Source organism: Nuphar pumila, chromosome 11 (assembly GCF_984573655.1).
Source record: "Nuphar pumila chromosome 11, dmNupPumi1.hap1.1, whole genome shotgun sequence".
NCBI classification, from domain to species: Eukaryota; Viridiplantae; Streptophyta; class Magnoliopsida; order Nymphaeales; family Nymphaeaceae; genus Nuphar; species Nuphar pumila.
The window spans coordinates 12,977,735-12,996,391 of NC_143259.1; the positions used below are offsets into that span (position 1 = coordinate 12,977,735).

Sequence of the window (18,657 nt, forward strand, 5' to 3'; positions counted from 1 at the left end):
AGCCTTTTTATAAGGCCCTTTGTATATCCCTTAGTGGATTTTCTCTCTTGTGCTTGTTGCATTTGTCCGTGTGGGACATAGTGAATGCTTTAGCATTCTTGGTTTCTTCCGCTTATTTCATTACAGTTATGTGTAGGAGAAAGATTGATATTTTATGTCTTCAAGAGACCAAATGGGTAGGTGAGAAAGCTAAAGTGATAGAACCTTGGGGATATAAGATTTGGTATACAGGAATAAATAGGAATAGGAATGGAGTAGGGATTGTTATGAGTCGTCAGTTTATAGATAATGTAGTTGAGGTCCGTAGGAAGGGTGATAGAATTTTACTTATTAAATTAGTATTAGGTACGGATATTATTAATATTATTAGTGTTTATGCACCTCAAGTAGGTTTAAATGATTCCATTAAGCATCAATTTTGGGAAGATTTAGATGGAGTAGTACAAGAGACATCTTATGGAGAAAAGCTTTTCATCGGCGGTGACCTTAATGGACATGTAGGCATTAGTAGGGATGGATTTGAGAATATCCATGGAGGCTATGGTATAGGAGAAAGAAATGAAAGTAGAGAAAGGATTTTAGATTTTTGTTTGTCCTATGATATGATCTTAGCAAACACTTGGTTTAGGAAGAGGGAGTCTCACCTAGTAACATTTAAAAGTGGGGTTAATACGAGTCAGATAGATTTTTTCCTACTTAGAAAGAGAGATAGGGGTTGTTGCATCGATTGTAAGGTTATACCGGGAGAAAGTGTAGATACACAACATAGAGTCTTAATTTTAGATCTTAGAATTAGACAATGCCGCAAAAGGGATAGACATAGGATAGATCCTAGAATTAAGTGGTGGGCACTGAAAGGAGCTAAACAAGGAATGTTTGTAGAGCAGGTAGTTAAGGAAGTTGATTGGTATCTCGAGGAGGATTCAGAATCAATGTGGAATAAGATAGCGGGTGGTATGAGAAAAGTAGCTAAGGAGGTATTGGGTGAGTCTAAAGGCGGTGCACCACTAGGTAAGGATACATCATGGTGGAACGAGGATGTCAAATTAGCTATTAAGGTTAAAAAAGAGTGTTATAGAAATCTAAGTAAGAGTCGTGATAATGAGAATTTGGAGAAGTATATGATAGCAAAGAAGGAAGCTAAAAAAGTTGTTCGAAACGCGAGGGCTAAGGTATATAAGGAGGTTTATGACAAGTTGGATACCAAAGAAGGCGAGAAGGATATTTATAGGCTTGCAAAGATGAGAGATAGGAAATCGAAGGATTTGGGTATGGTTAGATGTATCAAAGATGAAACGCAAAGGGTTTTAGTCAAAGATGAGGAGATTAAGGAGAGATGGAAAGATTATTTTGATAAGCTATTTAATGATAGTCATGCTCAAGATCTTGGAGACTTCTCCATTCCTTTTCATGAGATAAATCGTGACTTCATGCGCAAGATTCAAAAGAAAGAAATTACAGAGGCTTTGAAGAAAATGAAATCAAGAAGGGCAGTTGGCCCAGATGGTATACCTATCGAGGCTTGGAAATGCTTGGGAGAGAAAGGTTTAGAATGGTTGACAAATCTTTTTAACTTGATTTGGCGAACAAATAAGATGCCTAATGAGTGGAGGAAGAGTACTTTGGTGCCTTTATATAAGAATAAGGGTGATATACAAGATTGCACAAACTATCGTGGTATAAAACTCATGAGTCATACTATGAAACTTTGGGAGAGGGTGATTGAGTCTAGGTTGAGGAAGGTTGTCATGGTATCGGAGAATCAATTTGGTTTTATGCCTGGAAGATCAACTATGGAAGCTATACATCTTCTTAGACAACTTATTGAAAGATATAGAGAGAGGAACAAAGATTTGCATATGATTTTTATTGATTTAGAGAAGGCATACGATAGAGTACCTAGGGACGTTCTCTGGTGGGCAATGATGAAGAAAGGTGTTTCTCTCAAGTACATTAGTATAATTAAAGATATGTATTAAGGAGTAGTAACCAATGTCCGCACTTGTGGAGGGGTGACAACCAATTTTCCGATAACGGTTGGGTTACATCAAGGATCTGCTTTAAGCCCTTTCCTATTTGCGATAGTGATGGATGAGCTTACGAGATCAATTCAAGAAAATGTACCGTGGTGTATGTTGTTTGCTGATGATATTGTTTTGATTGATGAGTCTAGAGCTGGGGTTAATGCTAAGTTAGAATTATGGAGACAGACATTGGAAGCTAGAGGTTTTAAGTTGAGTAAGAGTAAGACTGAATATATGGAATGACGGTTTAGTAAGCAACGAAGTAGTGATGGGAGTGTAGTGAAGCTTGGTGAGCAAGATATACCGGTGAATGATTATTTCAAATATTTGGGATCCATCATTCAAAAGTATGGCGAAATTGATGGAGATGTAAATCATAGGATAAAGGTTGGGTGGATGAAATGGAAAAGTGCTACTGGAGTGCTGTGCGATCGTAGAATGCCATTGCGGTTGAAGGGAAAGTTTTATAGGACGACTATTAGACCCGCTTTACTATATGGTACGGAATGTTGGGCTGCCAAGAGACATCATATTCAAAAAATGAGTGTAGCTGAGATGCGGATGCTTAGATGGATGTGTGGAAATACAATAAAAGATAAGATTCGGAACGAAGAGATACGTAAGAAGGTAGGTGTTGCACCCATTGAAAATAAGATGCGAGAGAATCGTTTACGGTGGTTTGGACATATTCGGCGAAGGCCTAATGATGCTCTAGTTAGAAGGTTGGAGAAATGGGAAAATATATTAGTTAAAAGAGGTCGGGGTAGGCCTAGGAAGACTTGGATGGAGATGATAGGAAAGGATATGAATGCTTTGAACCTCACCGAGGACATGACGTTGGATAGAAATGATTGGAGGAAAAGGATTCATGTGGAAGACCCAAAATGAATTTCTTTTTTGGTTCATATCGCTGACCCCAATTGTTTTGGGATGAAGGCGCAGTTGTTGTTTGTTGTTGTTGTTGTATTTGATCATTATGCACTTATGATTGCCTTACATGATGAATAAGATTGTTTGTTAGTGCATAAGGTATTGATCCAAATTTCTTATAGTAAGTCATTCACTTTAATAAATGTCTTTTATGGGTCTTTTGTGGGATAATAATTATGATATTAAGTGTTTATATTGTTGATCCTTTTTGTGGTACTTATGATTATGTTGTTAGTCTCAGACAGTGTTGTGAAAAGCATTGAGGCGTAGCGATGCACTCCACCAAAAACCGAGGCGAGGCTTAGGCCTCGAGGCGTAAAGCGTAAGCCTCAAATAATTTTTTTGAAAACTTTAAAAAATTATAAAAAATATCTAAAAATATAAATAATAAAGAAATGCTTTATTGATGAAATAGCAACCAATAAGAAATAGAAAATCTCAAATAAGTACTAACAAATATGAGATTAACATATAAAAGTATCTAAAAACTGATTACATAACTGAAAAATATATGAGATTAACAAAAAAAAGTTAAAATATACTAAGAAACTGATTACATAACTGAAATAACTAGAAAATATATGAGATTAACCTACAAAAGTTAAAATATATGAGATTATTCTAAAAAATATGAGATTAACATATAAAAATAACTAAAAAATGATTACATAACTGGAAAATATATGAGATTAACCAACAAAAGATAAAATATACTAAGAAACCGATTACATAACTGAAAAATATATTAGATTAACCTACAAAAGTTAAAATATATGAGATTATTCTAAAAATATGAAATTAACATATAAAAGTAAATAAAAAAATGATTACATAACTGGAAAATATATGAGATTAACCAACAAAAGATAAAATATACTAAGAAACTGATTAGATAACTGGAAAATATATGAGATTAACCAACAAAAGTTAAAATATATGAGATTAACATATAAAAGTAACTAAAAAACTAATTACATAACTGGAAAATCTATGAGATTAACGAACAAAAGTTAAAATATACTAAGAAACTGATTACATAACTGAAATAACTGGAAAATATATGAAATTAACCTACAAAAGTTAAAATATATGAGATTAACATATAAAAGTAACTAAAAACTGATTACATAACTGGAAAATATATGAGATTAACCATCAAAAGTTAAAATATACTAAGAAACTGATTACATAACTGAAATAATAGGAAAATATATGAGATTAACCTACAAAAGTTAAAATATATGAGATTATTCTAAAAAATATGAGATTAACATATAAAAGTATCTAAAAAACTGATTACATAACTGGAAAATATATGAGATTAACCAATAAAAGTTAAAATATATTAAATAACTAATTACATAACTGAAATAACTGAAAAATATACGAGATTAACTAATAAAAGTTAAAATATAATAATATACTAAGAAACTGATTATATAACTGAAATAACAGGAAAATATATGAGATTAACCTACAAAAATCTTGTTGATCATGTCTCAGAAATCTTTTTGTATTTTTTTTTGCGCCTTGAAGCAAAGAGGGATGCGCCTCAAGGCGAGGCGCGCCTTTTGCGCCTCAAGGTGCATTTTTGATAACACTAGTCTCAGGATATTATTTTACATGCTTTGCATGGGATTTAAGTATTGTGTTGCATACTTAGTTTTTAATAAAATATTAAGTTGAGAATCATAAGAAAATTGTTTTTGTTTTTATGGGAGTTATGTGTTTCTCTCAACGTTCACTTTAGTACTTGTCCATTATTGATGGACGTGTTTGTCCACTTAGATCATTGGTGGACATGTGTGTTCTTGATTAAAGACTCTTGATTCCTTCCATACTTGTTATTTATAAAATATAATTCTTTTTTAGCCCTTAGTGCCTTAAATCTATTACTTGCATATATGCTTAAATTTGTTCTTATGCATATCTTTTGTATAAGATATGGAGCTTTAAGTTATTTAGATTATTGCATATACATAAGTTCTTTTGATCTCTATGTGAGAATCCATGATTAGTTGTACTTGTATATACGTTTGGTTATTTTTATATGGTTCTTTGAGAATTTCTATATATGTTTTGGTCCTCTTTAATGACTTTAATTGTCTCATAGTAAACTTGTAATCTACATTGAGCTATCTCGCTATATAGATTTCTTATGTTAACAATGCTTATGATTGCATGTGCGTATGATTGCACTATATTCAATCCAAGTTTTTCATTTACCGTTATTGGATTTGATTTGAAACTTTGTTTTTTCAAACCAGTTCTTAATTCTTATATTTTAACTCACTTGTTTGGAAAATGATTTTCGTGTGTATTTATTGCCTTATGACATTTTTTGTGTCCATCACAAAATTTTATATGATGCATCGTTTCTCTTGGCCTTGTCATTTTTGATTCAGAGATGTTGGGGTGAATTGTGTGCACCTCATTTTATGTTAGTTTAGATTGCCAACTTATAGTTTGACTCTAACTTGCAGTTGTTTGATCTCTGAATCTGAGTGTGTTGTATCACTCATTTGTTGTATGGCCATTGTTATTATGAATGCATGTAACTCGATTTATTTGTGATGACTCTATTTTTGAAACCATGGTATTTCGAAAGATGGTTAAAATTGATATTTTTATTGATAACATTAGTGCGTTTTCATTAAAAACTCTCTTACCTTTTGTGTTTCCTCCTATTATGCCTCTTATCTAAGTGTCATTATATATAGACAAGAGATGTTTGTTCACACCTTCGTGTGTGTTTTTAGCCCATTGTTGGCATTGTGATTATACTCTTGATCTAGTTGTTGATACAGTTGATTTTTTAGTGTCATTATATGTAAACAAAAAATATTTATGCATACCTTCGCGGGCGATTGTAGCCTATCGTTGGCATTATATTCTTGATCAAGTCGCTGATACATTTGATTTTTGAGTGTCATTATATGTAGACAAAAAAAATTTATTCACTTTCGTGTGTAATTTTAGCCCATCGTTGACATTATACTCTTGATCTAGTCGTTGATATACTTGTTTTTGAGTGTCACTATATGTAGACAAGAGATGTTTATTCACACCTTCATGCGTGATTTTAGCCTATCGTTGGTATTATACTCTTGATCCAGTCGCTGATACACTTGATTTTTGAGTGTCATTATATGTAGCTAAGAGATGTTTATTCACACCGTGTGTGTTTTTAGCCCATTGTTGGCTTGATGATTATGCTCTTGTTCTAATCGTTGATAAACTTGATTTTTGTGGTTTGGAGGCCTAGTGAGGTGTTTGCTTGTGGTGGTCAAACTATTGTTGAAATTTACAAAATATTACTTCATATTTTTCGCAAATTAGTGTTGATTTGTAAATATCATTGAGATTTTTTAGAATCTCTTCATGAAATTTCAAAATGTTTTCTACTTGCGTTTCCTAAATAAGGAAAAATGTTTATTAATAAAAATTTCATGGATTTTTCATACTTGTGATGTTTAATAAAAATCGTATTATTTATATTGTGATCCTTCTTGCATGTGCTTCTTTGTGGGTGTTGAGAGTATGTTCCTTATGAAAACACTTTTGTGTTGTCCACTTGATATTGGTGGACATTTTTGTTCGTTATTGAAGGTTATTTGATTCTTTACATTAAAATCATGCATTTTATGTGCATTTAATTAATAAAAATAATTATTTTTTATTGTCGTTTTATGTACATTAAATATGCTTTAATTGCATGTTGGATATATATGTGTGTTTCATATTGATTATCTTGTTCACATTGTTACGTGCATAAATTTAATTAACTCCTCTTTTCTTGAGGGTTCTTTTTTTAGTGTTATACTTCATATTCATGTTGTTTTTAGTATAAATTGATGATTTGTTTTAATTGAAGGGATTTTCTAAAAATTTGGAATATTATTGATACGTCATTGTTTATCTCTTCTTGATAATTGATTAAGTTTCCTTATCATCAATGCTTATGTTTTCTTGAAAAATATGTTGATTTTGAGTTTATGATTGTCTAAATTTGATTTTATAAAAATTCCTCTTTTGAATTATGCTCCTATCTTTCTTAATGGTTATCTAAATATTTCTAAAAATGATCAGCTCTTTGCTTAAATTTTTTTCCTTGAATGTTATTCTTGTTCAAAATATAAATATATATATTTGTTTTGAAACTTTATAACTATTTTGTTAGAATACCTTTTTTTTGTAGTTTGGACCTTTGTTTTGTTTTCTCTATAGGTTTTTAAAGATGCGATGGACTGAGAAAGGAATATTTTTGATGCATCGTGAAGATGGCGATAGCTGATGAAAGCGATTTTGGATGATCACCAATAAAAGACATTTGAAGACTTGTATTTGCGAAACTCTCTAATATCTCCTAAAGATGGAGATTTTCATTGAAGACACTTGAGACTTGGATTCTTCCCATTGAATCTTTGTTGTATTTCCAAACTTTCGGTATATCTCACCGTAAGTTTGAGGGGGAGTGTTAAGTTATACATGTATATATGTATATATATGTATGTATTGTTATACATAAATATTTGTTATATATATAATAGGTAAATACCCTCTAGGGGTATTTTTGCTATTTTACTCATGTAACAATACTGTTCATTAGGAACAAAATTCCTCTTATTTATTTAATATTGTTTTTGTAAAGAGCATGAGCTCTATGGTCAAAAGACTATAGAGTCGTTAGGGGCTCCCCAACAGTCACATTTGTGACCGTTGGGAGCTCCCAACGACTCTATTGTGGGCTCCCCAATAGAGCCCCATGTTGTCTCTTTGTTTATAAATAGGGGTTGAACCCCTCTCTTGTAACTAATGATTCTCTTAAGCATTTATGCCTAATAAAGATGAATATTTTTTATATTTTGTGTTTTTCTATTTAGTTTCTTATTATGTTATATGGACTTAGTGCTTGTGTTGTTGCCCCTTGTTGGCTATTGTTTTGTCCTATAGTGGACTTGTGCTTGTGCACATTGTGATTGTGATCTTGTAATCCTTTAGTTTGTGCCTATGTCACAGGGATTCGGCCAGACAGGTGTTGTACCCGCGTCGACGCGATGCAGGTGCGTGTGCGGCACCGGGTGCGGTCAACCCGACCCTGGGTGCGGTCAACCCAGGGTCATTTTGGTCCAATTTTTTGATTTTTTTTTTTTTAAAATTTGCCATGTGAAATGGGCTGCGGAATTTTAAAAAAAAAATTCTGCTGACAGCTGACCGCGCAGCGGGACCTGCCCCTTGCTAGATTTTGATTTTGATTTTGATTTTGGCCTTGATAGCTTCGGTCTCTTTAGAGTTGCCTATTCCCTGACGAGGACTTCCAGATTCTTCACCTCTCCCCACCCCTTGTTGGATCCCTGCAGGTAGTGATGAGAGAATGAAAGGACGGAACAACCGATGCCTACTTGCTGCTGCTGCTCTTGTTTTATAAAGGGGGCACTTGTGTCCACAACATCTGACGAGCTTTGTTGGCATCCCATGCTATTCCTGCCTCCAAACAATGAATTCGCAGCGTTGGAAAACATACTGTTAACTTGGAAATGATGATCCATCTTCCTCAAAAATTAAAACCAAAATTCAAGAGCCTTTTGAAGTCTTTATCCTTCAACCATCCAGATCTTTCTTCGTCAAGGATTTTCTCTCTCCATAATAAATGATAATGGTGGTGGTAGCCTTGGTGGCTATTAGTATTCACTTTTCTCCTGACGAGATGGGTGCTCTAGCCGTAGCTTGGTGTAGACCTCTCTTTTCCACATGTCAAATCCAATAAATTTCTTTTAGCTGTCATCCAGAGTCCAGACTGGAGATCTGTGTGCAACTGTATATAAAATGAAATTTGAAGAACCCTAGGCAGTGGCGGTGGAGCCGTAGGCCTCGTGAAGACTCTCTCTCCAACAAACCACATCAAACCTTTCACTTATATTTTTTTTCGTGAAGACCAGGGAGTTTCAGACATGATTGAATCATGACAGTCAGCAAAACGCAACAGGCTGGGTCGATCAGATTGCTAATCCTTTCGGTTCATCAATTTTGTCCCGTTGCGCCAAAGTACACAACAAGCAGAACGTGGGTAACAAGTCTTCAAACAAACACACCAGCAAAAAAAACTGGTTATAAGTCCTATATATATATATATATATATATATATATATATATATATATATATATATATATATATATATATATTTGCCGCACCCCGGCACCTGGGTTTTTTGGAAGTGCCGCATCCGCACCCGCACCCATGTGACATAGGTTTGTGCTTATGCACTTTTGTGATCGTAATCATGTAAAGCCCTTGGTGACATTATTTTGTATTTTCCGCTATTTCATTACATGTACAATTATATATATATATATGTATATATATATGTATATTCTGGTTATGTATATTAATATATTTTGTGTAAGCATGTGTAATTTTGTACTTGTGTAATGAAAACATCTTATTAGTAAAAGAATTAAACATATTTTTATGTGTATTTTGTGTACTTTTTTCTATTTTAATTGGGATACCGACTTGTTCGACTAGTCCCGCCTAGTCTTCAGCTAGTCTTTTTAAGGGGTCTACCTAGTAGGCACCACCTAACACTTTTCACTGCATAGCCCTCTGCTACAAAGAGGGAGAGGGGTTCTCCTAAACATTAAAAAACTACTTCATTGTTTCTGGGCCGTGTCAGTCTCGGGTCTGACCCAACCTGGTCCATAACTTACCAGATGCGTTACCCATAGCCGTGTCGACATGGGTACTGTGGCACATGCCCATGTGACTGTTTCTCTCCAAACTTGGGATGCTTCTTCTTGCATCATCCCAAGTTTGAGGGGGAATGTTGAGAAATGTAATATAGGTATATTACTTTAGTGGGGAAATACCCTCGTGTATTTTCATAAACTTGGGATGCTTCTTGTAATATTGTTGTAAGTCAAATTAAGATTGTCATTTAGTTCTACTTTAAATAGAATTTAGAAAGAGAGATCAACCCATATAAGTGTTGTAACTCTTTCATTTCTTTTAATGTTTTTATCTTCATGCCCTCTCTTTGTGTTCTCTCTTTTGCTCTTCAATTTTTGCTTTGATAGATAGCACATTGTGACCTTGCCATTGTAGAAAGAATCAGCGGTATGGCATGCAGTCTGGACTCTGGAGTTTCCTACAATGGTCATCTCTCAACCTCTTTCTACATAAGTTTACTGAACCATTGTTGTGAAGACAAAGTGGTTACAATTAATGAGACTTATCCTGACTTGTGAAACCCGAATTATCTGTGCAGTTTGGTAGGAAGCGCTGAAACTGAAAGGATATAGCCTGACCACTTGTTATAAGGAGCTTTTGCTTAAGTGGAAGGGTTTGCTATACAGTGGGGATAGTAAGGAGCACGATACACATTGTGGTAGTTTGAGCCAAAGTTCATCTTACTGGTTTCAGTGAATTGGAAAACATGTTAAGTGCCCATCTTCAAGTACGAGTGCAGTGTGAGGCAGCAGGGCTCTATGCACACATACAGCAGTCTGGCAGTGGCTTTGTCTTGCATAGGGAACTTCACGCCAAGGATGCCATTGAAGCCATCAATTGACATCCTACCAAGTTATTATTTGTCACTTTCAAAGTAGTGCTAACTATTTATAAAAATTGCAAAACTGCCCACACAATGTCATGTCCAAATCTATTAGGATTATAAATTAGTGGATACAAAATACATACATGTGTGAGTGTGTGCCCGTGTTCATGTGTGTATGTGTGCGCGTGCATACCCTTGTGTGTGTATGGAGATACTCTTTGATCAGATTGACTAGATGCCTGATCTAGTGGCCACAGCCATTTTTCTGATTTTTGATGTGATGTGTTAGGCAGGTTTTTAATAACTTTAATAATCTACAGCTCATTTTGCACCGAGTTTCATTACTCAAAATGAAGTCATGTGTTTATATTAAGATCTGAAGTATGATTCTTAATAGGCAACCATGCTGAACACTAGTTTATGGGGCCAAATTGAGTAGATAAAACGGACCCCTATGGTTTCCAACTAGACAAGACAATTTGGTTGATTTGGCCAAATAATTACCTATATATATATGTAGGTGTGTGTGTGTGTGCACATGTCTATGCGGTGCATGTATGTGCATGTGTGCGCACATGCATCACTTGCATATATCCTGTGACACACATATATCCTGTCACTCATGTTGTCCTAAATTGCCTGCATCATTAGGCACCGAAAGATTCCTCACACATATGCTTGAACTGTCTAAGCTGTTATGCTCTATCCGTATTATGGACTGCCACTTGAATGACAGCATTTTCTAGTCATGTAGCTACCTCAAGGATTTAGGCCTAGTTGTTTCATGTTGCTAATCTTGGGACTTGCATTGTAAAAAGTTGGACTGTTCAAGTTGTATCTCAAATAATATCCATGTTTTATTTTCTAGATCTTATTTGCTTGCTTCTAATTTGCTAGGATTTGCAATGACACAAATAATGCACCTCCCTCTTTTTGCCTTTTCCTTCTGTGTTTTTGCTCATGGGTAATGAATTTGTATTATTGGCAGTTGTTGTTTCTCCTCATGGAATGAGGGGCAGGCTTACCGGTTGTTGTCCAGGTGATCTTGTGAAGCATGTGTATGACAGGTACTGTGTAAATGAATTATTTACCAAGTGGGTAACACTTTACATGATAATCACATTATTACTTACATGGCTTGATGGATTGATGAGTTTTTAGTTTATTCTGAAATTTTGCTTACCATTGAGTTGATTGAAACAATGTGCAGCAAAGGTAAATCTTCAAGCGGTTTTTTAGTGGCTGGCGTGCCTTCCAGTGTTACTCAATCTTCTGGTTGCAAGCTCCATGGACATAGTTGCTATGCAGAAGTTAGTCTGGATTTTCCTTGCATGGAGGCTGAAAAGATGTTGCAAGAAAACTCAAATTCCCAGATAAAGATTGCCAAGCATGATGTTGCAGACAAAATATCTTCAGGCATGATTGGAAAAGGTGAGCAGAAGCAGGGATCATCAGATCATGTATCGTTTCTTGAGAAAGCATTTATTTATCCAGCTGAAGCATTGCTGGTCCCAGTTCCACAGACAATGTTGGCTAGATCATCTTTGAGAAGGCATGCCTCTTATTCTTTATTACTACTCATCCTTATGTCACTGAAAAATTGTTAACAATGCACTTCTTGAAGTTGCAGATTTTGGTTCAGAGATTGGGCTGGTGCGTCAATGCTTGAAACAGGCCCACTGTTGGATTTATTCAGTTCGCTGCCAACTCAGTGGTGAGTAGGGGTATTTAATGCCCTCTTCGTTGATGGATGCATATGTTCTATTTGTTTTTTCTGTTCTTCTATTACATAAATAACTTTATAACATGGCAACAAGGGGATAATACACGATTTGTTGCGTGGAGGCCTTCAAAAAATTTGAATGGAGTCTGGATCTGGTGCAATCACATTGGGCAAAAATGTGTTGCTGCACGTTTCAGTATGTGGACTCTGTGTTTTCTGACTGGTTCATGGCCTGTTCTATGGGGTCCATCAACACGTGTTGTCTGATAAGGTGCAACAACACATGTTTTTTGTGCAACTAGATTACACCTGATCCAGACTCTGGACAGTGTAATTTATTGGAAACTTATTCTAGACCTTCTGAACATATGAAATGGTGTATGAGGTTTTTACGGAGGCCAAAGGCTATGGTGGTAGTTTGTAACAGTGTTTGATTGCAAAGTGATAAAATAGGAATATTGGATCCACATGTGTCTTTTTCTCTCTCTCTCTCTCTCTCTCTCTATATATATATATATATATATATATCACAAGCTCAGGACTGTTCAAACCAATGCCGTTGGTATTGTGATATTATCACGATTTTCAACTAAGCTGGTAATATTGGCAAAATATCACGATATCTTCAAAATATTGCCAAAATCAAAATGAAAATCTGTCAATGCTATCATAATATTTTTGTGATATTTTTTAAAAAATTCTTATTTTTATATATGTTAAGTTCAGTTTTTCTATTTTGTGGTTTCTTTTGTATTTTAAGATTTTTAAATCTTCTTTCTTTATATTTTTGCAACAAAAATAATAGAAAACCTACTATTTTCCTATCTTTCTTATTATTATTTATGTTTTTTCAGTTTTAAAGCTTCCAAGGTTTCCCAAGAAAAATCACTTTTTGAAAACATCTCTGAGAAACACCCATGCCGAGAAATTGCCTTATACGATACGGGTGACTGGTATAAACAAGGAATCAGAAAGTTTGTGAAATTCAAAGTACACTTTGATTTGACCAAAAAGATATTTATCGAGTACATGTTTTGTTGGTAAAGAGGAACCAAATGGATATAAGGAAACATGATGCTACAGTCACAGTGGTGAAAGGTTGGGCTACATTTCCATCTGTGCTTCTGGTCGCAGATGTGTTAAAGCTAAAAAACGGAAAACATATACACATTCCTTCATTTACCCCTTTAAGGGGCGTTTGCATGTCGCAGAAGAGGAAGCCGCGGCACCTCTTCCGCAGAAACGGAATCTGACACCCCCCCCTGGGAACCCTTTATGCGGAAAGGGGGGTCCAGCGTGCATTTTGGCATGCCCATCGAGGTAAATCCACGCTCCCACGTTTGCTTTTTTGGGCACTGCAGAAATACACACCCATCGAAGCGTTTCCATGGAAAATGGCCATTTTCCGTGACAGGCAAACACACCCTTAGTTTCTGGCTGTTGATTTTGGTGTTTCTTCATGGTCATTGCAGGTTGTCATCCCGTGTTTCTGTCTTTCTGTTTGTTATTATTAATATTACTAATGGTTGACTGTCTACAAGAGCTAATAATGGTTAGCTATTCCATTTTTTTTGTTTTCTGTGGCACCAGTGCATGGGAATAGTGGCTAAGCCTTTTGCTTTCCTAGTCAAAAAACACTCAACTAATCCGGGGATCTTATACGTGGTTGCTATAGAACCACAATTTTCTTGTTTTTTTTTGTCTAGTGGTGTGTCACTCACTTTTTCTTGTTGACATTTTAAAATTGTAATTTGTGGTTCTAGACATGAAGGTACTGTAGTGTAAACACTGTAAACAGGAAAAATAGGTAGTTTCCAATTTTAAAGAGAAACAGGAGAGAAGGAAAAATTGGGTTGCGTGGTTTTCTACTTTCACTACCTTCTCTTTGTTGCATACATGCACTTTAAATACCAAGGCTTTACCTAAATACTATTTAGTATTTTTTGCTGACAGGAAAAATATTATTTAGTTTTTTCATCAAACTTTCATTATAAGTTTATAACCAATGTTGTGAAAAGCGTTGAGGCTTACTGTGGCGTTCCACCAAAAACCAAAGCAAGGTGTTAGCCTCAAGGTGTAAGTGTAAGCCTCAATTTAAAAAAAAATCTAAAAATACAAATAAATAGAAGAAATTCTTTATTGATAAAGCAACAGCCAATAAGAAATAAAAAATCTCAAATAGATATAAAAAAATGTGAGATTAACATGTAAAAGTAACATTAATGCAACAACTTTATCTATGTAAGTATCTAAGAAGTAAAATATGAGCATTCAATAAAAATATAAGTAATAAAATCTATAACAATAAAATTTCGTAACATCATGTCATCATATTAACAATTTAACAACCAAATGTTAATGTATTTGTCCAAAACTCTCTAACATGAGAGTGTTACAACATTCACAAATAGAAATGCCCATAGTCCTATGAAATGAATTAGGGCCTAGGCTCTTCTAGCATTTGTAGAAATAAAAAAACATATACATTCAATTTTATCTAAGCAAAACAACAACAACTACGCCTTCATCCCAAAACAATTGGGGTCGGCGATATGAACCAAGAAAGAAAATCATTATGGGTCTTCCACATGAATCCTTCTCCTCCATTCATTTCTATCCAATGCCATGTCCTCGGTGAGGTTCAAAGCATTCATATCCTTTCTTATCACCTCCATCCATGTCTTCCTAGGCCTACCCCGACCTCTTTTAACTAATATATTTTCCCATTTCTCCATCCTTCTAACTGGAACATCATTAGGCCTTCGTCGAATATGTCCAAACCACCGTAAACGATTCTCTCTCATCTTATTTTCAATGGGTGCAACGCCTACCTTCTTACGTATCTCCTCGCTCTGAATCTTATCTTTTATTGTATTTCCACACATCCATCTCAGCATACGCATCTCAGCTACACTCATTTTTTGAATATGACGTCTCTTGGCAGCCCAACATTCCGTACTATATAGTAAAGCGGGCCTAATAGTCGTCCTATAAAACTTTCCCTTCAACCGCAATGGCATTCTACGATCGCACAACACTCCAGTTGCACTCTTCCATTTCATCCACCCAACCTTTATCCTATGATTTACATCTCCATCAATTTCTCCATACTTTTGAATGATAGATCCCAAATATTTGAAAGAATCATCCACTGGTATTTCGTGCTCACCAAGCTTCACTATACTCCCATCACTACTTCGTTGCTTACTAAATCGACATTCCATGTATTCTGTCTTACTCTTACTCAACTTAAAACCTCTTGCTTCCAATGTCTGTCTCCATAATTCTAACTTAGCATTAACCCCAGCTCTAGACTCATCAATCAAAACAATATCATCAGCAAACAACATACACCACGGCACATTTTCTTGAATTGATCTCGTAAGCTCATCCATCACAATAGCAAATAGGAAAGGGCTTAAAGCAGATCCTTGATGTAACCCAACCGTTATAGGAAAATTGGTTGTCACCCCTCCACAAGTGCGGACATTGGTTACTACTCCTTCATACATATCCTAAATTATACTAATGTACTTGAGAGAAACACCTTTCTTCATCATTGTCCACCAGAGAACGTCCCTAGGTACTCTATCGTAAGCCTTCTCCAAATCAATAAAAACCATATGCAAATCTTTGTTCCTCTCTCTATTTCTCTCAATAAGTTGTCTAAGAAGATGTATAGCTTCCATAGTTGATCTTCCAGGCATAAAACCAAATTGATTCTCCGATATCATGACAATCTTCCTCAACCTAGACTCAATTACGTTCTCCCAAAGTTTCATAGTATGACTCATGAGTTTTATACCACGATAGTTTGTGCAATCTTGTATATCACCCTTATTCTTATATAGAGGCACCAAAGTACTCTTCCTCCACTCATTAGGCATCTTATTTGTCGGCCAAATCTTGTTAAAAAGATTTGTCAACCATTCTAAACTTTTCTCTCCCAAGCATTTCCAAGCCTCGATAGGTATACCATCTGGGCCAACTGCCCATCTTGATTTCATTTTCTTCAAAGCCTCTGCAATTTCTTTCTTTTGAATTTTGCGCATGAAGTCACGATTCATTTCATGAAAAGGAATTGAAAAGTCTCCAAGATCCTGAGCATGACTTTCATTAAATAGCTTATCAAAATAATCTTTCCATCTCTCCTTAATCTCCTCATCTTTGACTAAAACCCTTTGCGTTTCATCTTTGATACATCTAACCATACCCAGATCCCTCGATTTCCTATCTCTCATCTTTGCAAGCCTATAAATATCCTTCTCACCCTCTTTGGTATCCAACTTGTCATAAACCTCCTTATATACCTTATCCCTCGCGTTCCAAACTACTTTTTTAGCTTCCTTCTTTGCTATCATATCCTTCTCCAAATTCTCATTATCACGATTTTTACTTAGATTTATATAACACTCTCTTTTAACCTTAATAGCTAATTTGACATCCTCGTTCCACCACGATGTATCCTTACCTAGCGGTGCACCGCCTTTAGACTCACCCAATACCTCCTTAGCCACCTTTCTCATGCCACCCGCTATCTTATTCCACATAGATTCTGAATCCTCCTCGAGACACCAATCAACTTCCTTAACTACCCGCTCTACAAACATTCCTTGTTTAGCTTCTTTCAGTGCCTACCACTTAATTCTAGGATCTATACTATGTCTATCCCTTTTGCGGCATTGTCTAATTCTAAGATCTAAAATTAAGACTCTATGTTGTGTATCTACACTTTCTCCCGGTATAACCTTACAATCGATGCAACAACCCCTATCTCTCTTTCTAAGTAGGAAAAAAATCTATCTGACTCGTATTAACCCCACTTTTAAATGTTACTAGGTGAGACTCCCTCTTCCTAAACCAAGTGTTTGCTAAGATCATATCATAGGACAAACCAAAATCTAAAATCCTTTCTCCACTTTCGTTTCTAAGCAAAAGAGAGTACAAAATCAGAGTTGGTATATATAAAAAAATGACTAACAATAAAAAAATTAATGACTAACATAAAAAAAGAATGCAAAAAAAAAAAGAACCAAGAGACAGTAAGAGATTACCTCTTAGGAGAGAGAGAGAGAGAGAGAGAGAGAGAGAGAGAGAGCATTCTTCTTCTTCTTACTCCTTGTGTTGGCATAAATAAAAAAGTGGCTAATATTAAAAATATAAATAACATAAAAAAATGCAAAAAAACAAAGAGTATCTATCAACAGAGAGAGAGAGAGAGAGAGAGAGAGAGAGAGAGAGAGAGATCCGACCAGAGTTGCCAGTCGAGTAAGCGGGAGTGGGAAGCGGGAAGCGAGGCACTTATAAAATTTTAGGAACCGAGAAGCGCGGGACGACTTAGGAGCGAACCGGGAAGCGTCTTGGAAGCGACCTAGGAATCGTCTCGAAAGCGACCTAAGAAGCGAACCGGAAGCGACCTAAGAAGCGAAGAAGGAAGCGACATACAATTCGAATGAAAAGCGAATAAGAATCGAAAGGGAAGAAAAAATGTAATTATATATTTTAATTTTATCAAAAAATAAGATTTATTTCATCATTGACAAAATAAAACATGTATCTAAGACAATAAATAATATAAGTTACAATTATCTAACAAATGCATCATTTGCAACTTTTAAGCATTTAAAAAAATGCATAAAGAAAAGATCATAATTCACATTCATGTTGCAACCATTTAACAAATGCATGCAAGTACTAAATAATGCATTAAGAAAACTAATAAATTTGATTAAAGGCGTACCTTTTTCAATGAAAGAATCAAATGACTTGATTATTGTAAATCTTGTGATATCTGCAACATAGAAAATGAGAAATCAATAAATTCAAAGATTACATAGAGATATGGTTAAGTTTTTAAGTTCTAAAGTTCTAAAGTATAAATTAGAAGCTATAAAGTTCTAAACTAGATACTTAAAATTAACATAATCCACTGCTTCCCTTCATCATGCAAGGTTCAAAATAAAAGTACATATCAAACCAACAAAATATTACAAAACCATGACAAAAAAAATAATATAAAAGTTTCTAAGTTGGACTACTCCAACTACATCATCAAAAGAATAATTAAGAATTCAATAGTTCATTAATTTGTCGTCTTTCTCTTCCCCTTCAAGTCAGCAATAGATCAAAAACTTTCTGCATCATCACATGCTTGTCCTCCACGACCATGCCTTCTGCTCCTTTCTTCATTTCCTATAATGAATATGTTAAAAAATTAAAATATTCAAAAACTATATTTTAAAATATAAAAAATACATATATAGAAAAAGTAAAAATAAAAAACACATGATCAAGTGATCAACTAGGTCTCCTGCTAAAGAAACAATCAATCCAGCCTTGAGGAATTGATGGTCGCTCTTGTATATCTGCAATTCTATTAGCTCTGTTGGATTGATTTATATCATCTTCAACTTCATTTGTACGTATG

General features: G+C 34.9%; 1 protein-coding gene across 2 annotated transcripts in view; it reads left to right on the forward strand.

Annotated features, from left to right (window-relative positions):
• Positions 1 to 18,657, forward strand: part of LOC149822016 (mediator of RNA polymerase II transcription subunit 13-like) — a 126,707-nt gene that overhangs the window by 47,264 nt on the left and 60,786 nt on the right. The window contains exons 1-4 of one of the 2 annotated variants that reach the window (XM_089980095.1): positions 10,256 to 10,533; positions 11,496 to 11,574; positions 11,718 to 12,059; positions 12,138 to 12,221. In XM_089980095.1, the coding sequence (XP_089836221.1) occupies positions 10,440 to 10,533; positions 11,496 to 11,574; positions 11,718 to 12,059; positions 12,138 to 12,221 (599 nt within the window). In that variant the 5' untranslated portion in view covers positions 10,256 to 10,439. Of the gene's footprint in view, positions 1 to 10,255; positions 10,534 to 11,495; positions 11,575 to 11,717; positions 12,060 to 12,137; positions 12,222 to 18,657 lie in introns of those variants that run through there. The other variant, XM_089980094.1, reaches the window with a different exon arrangement.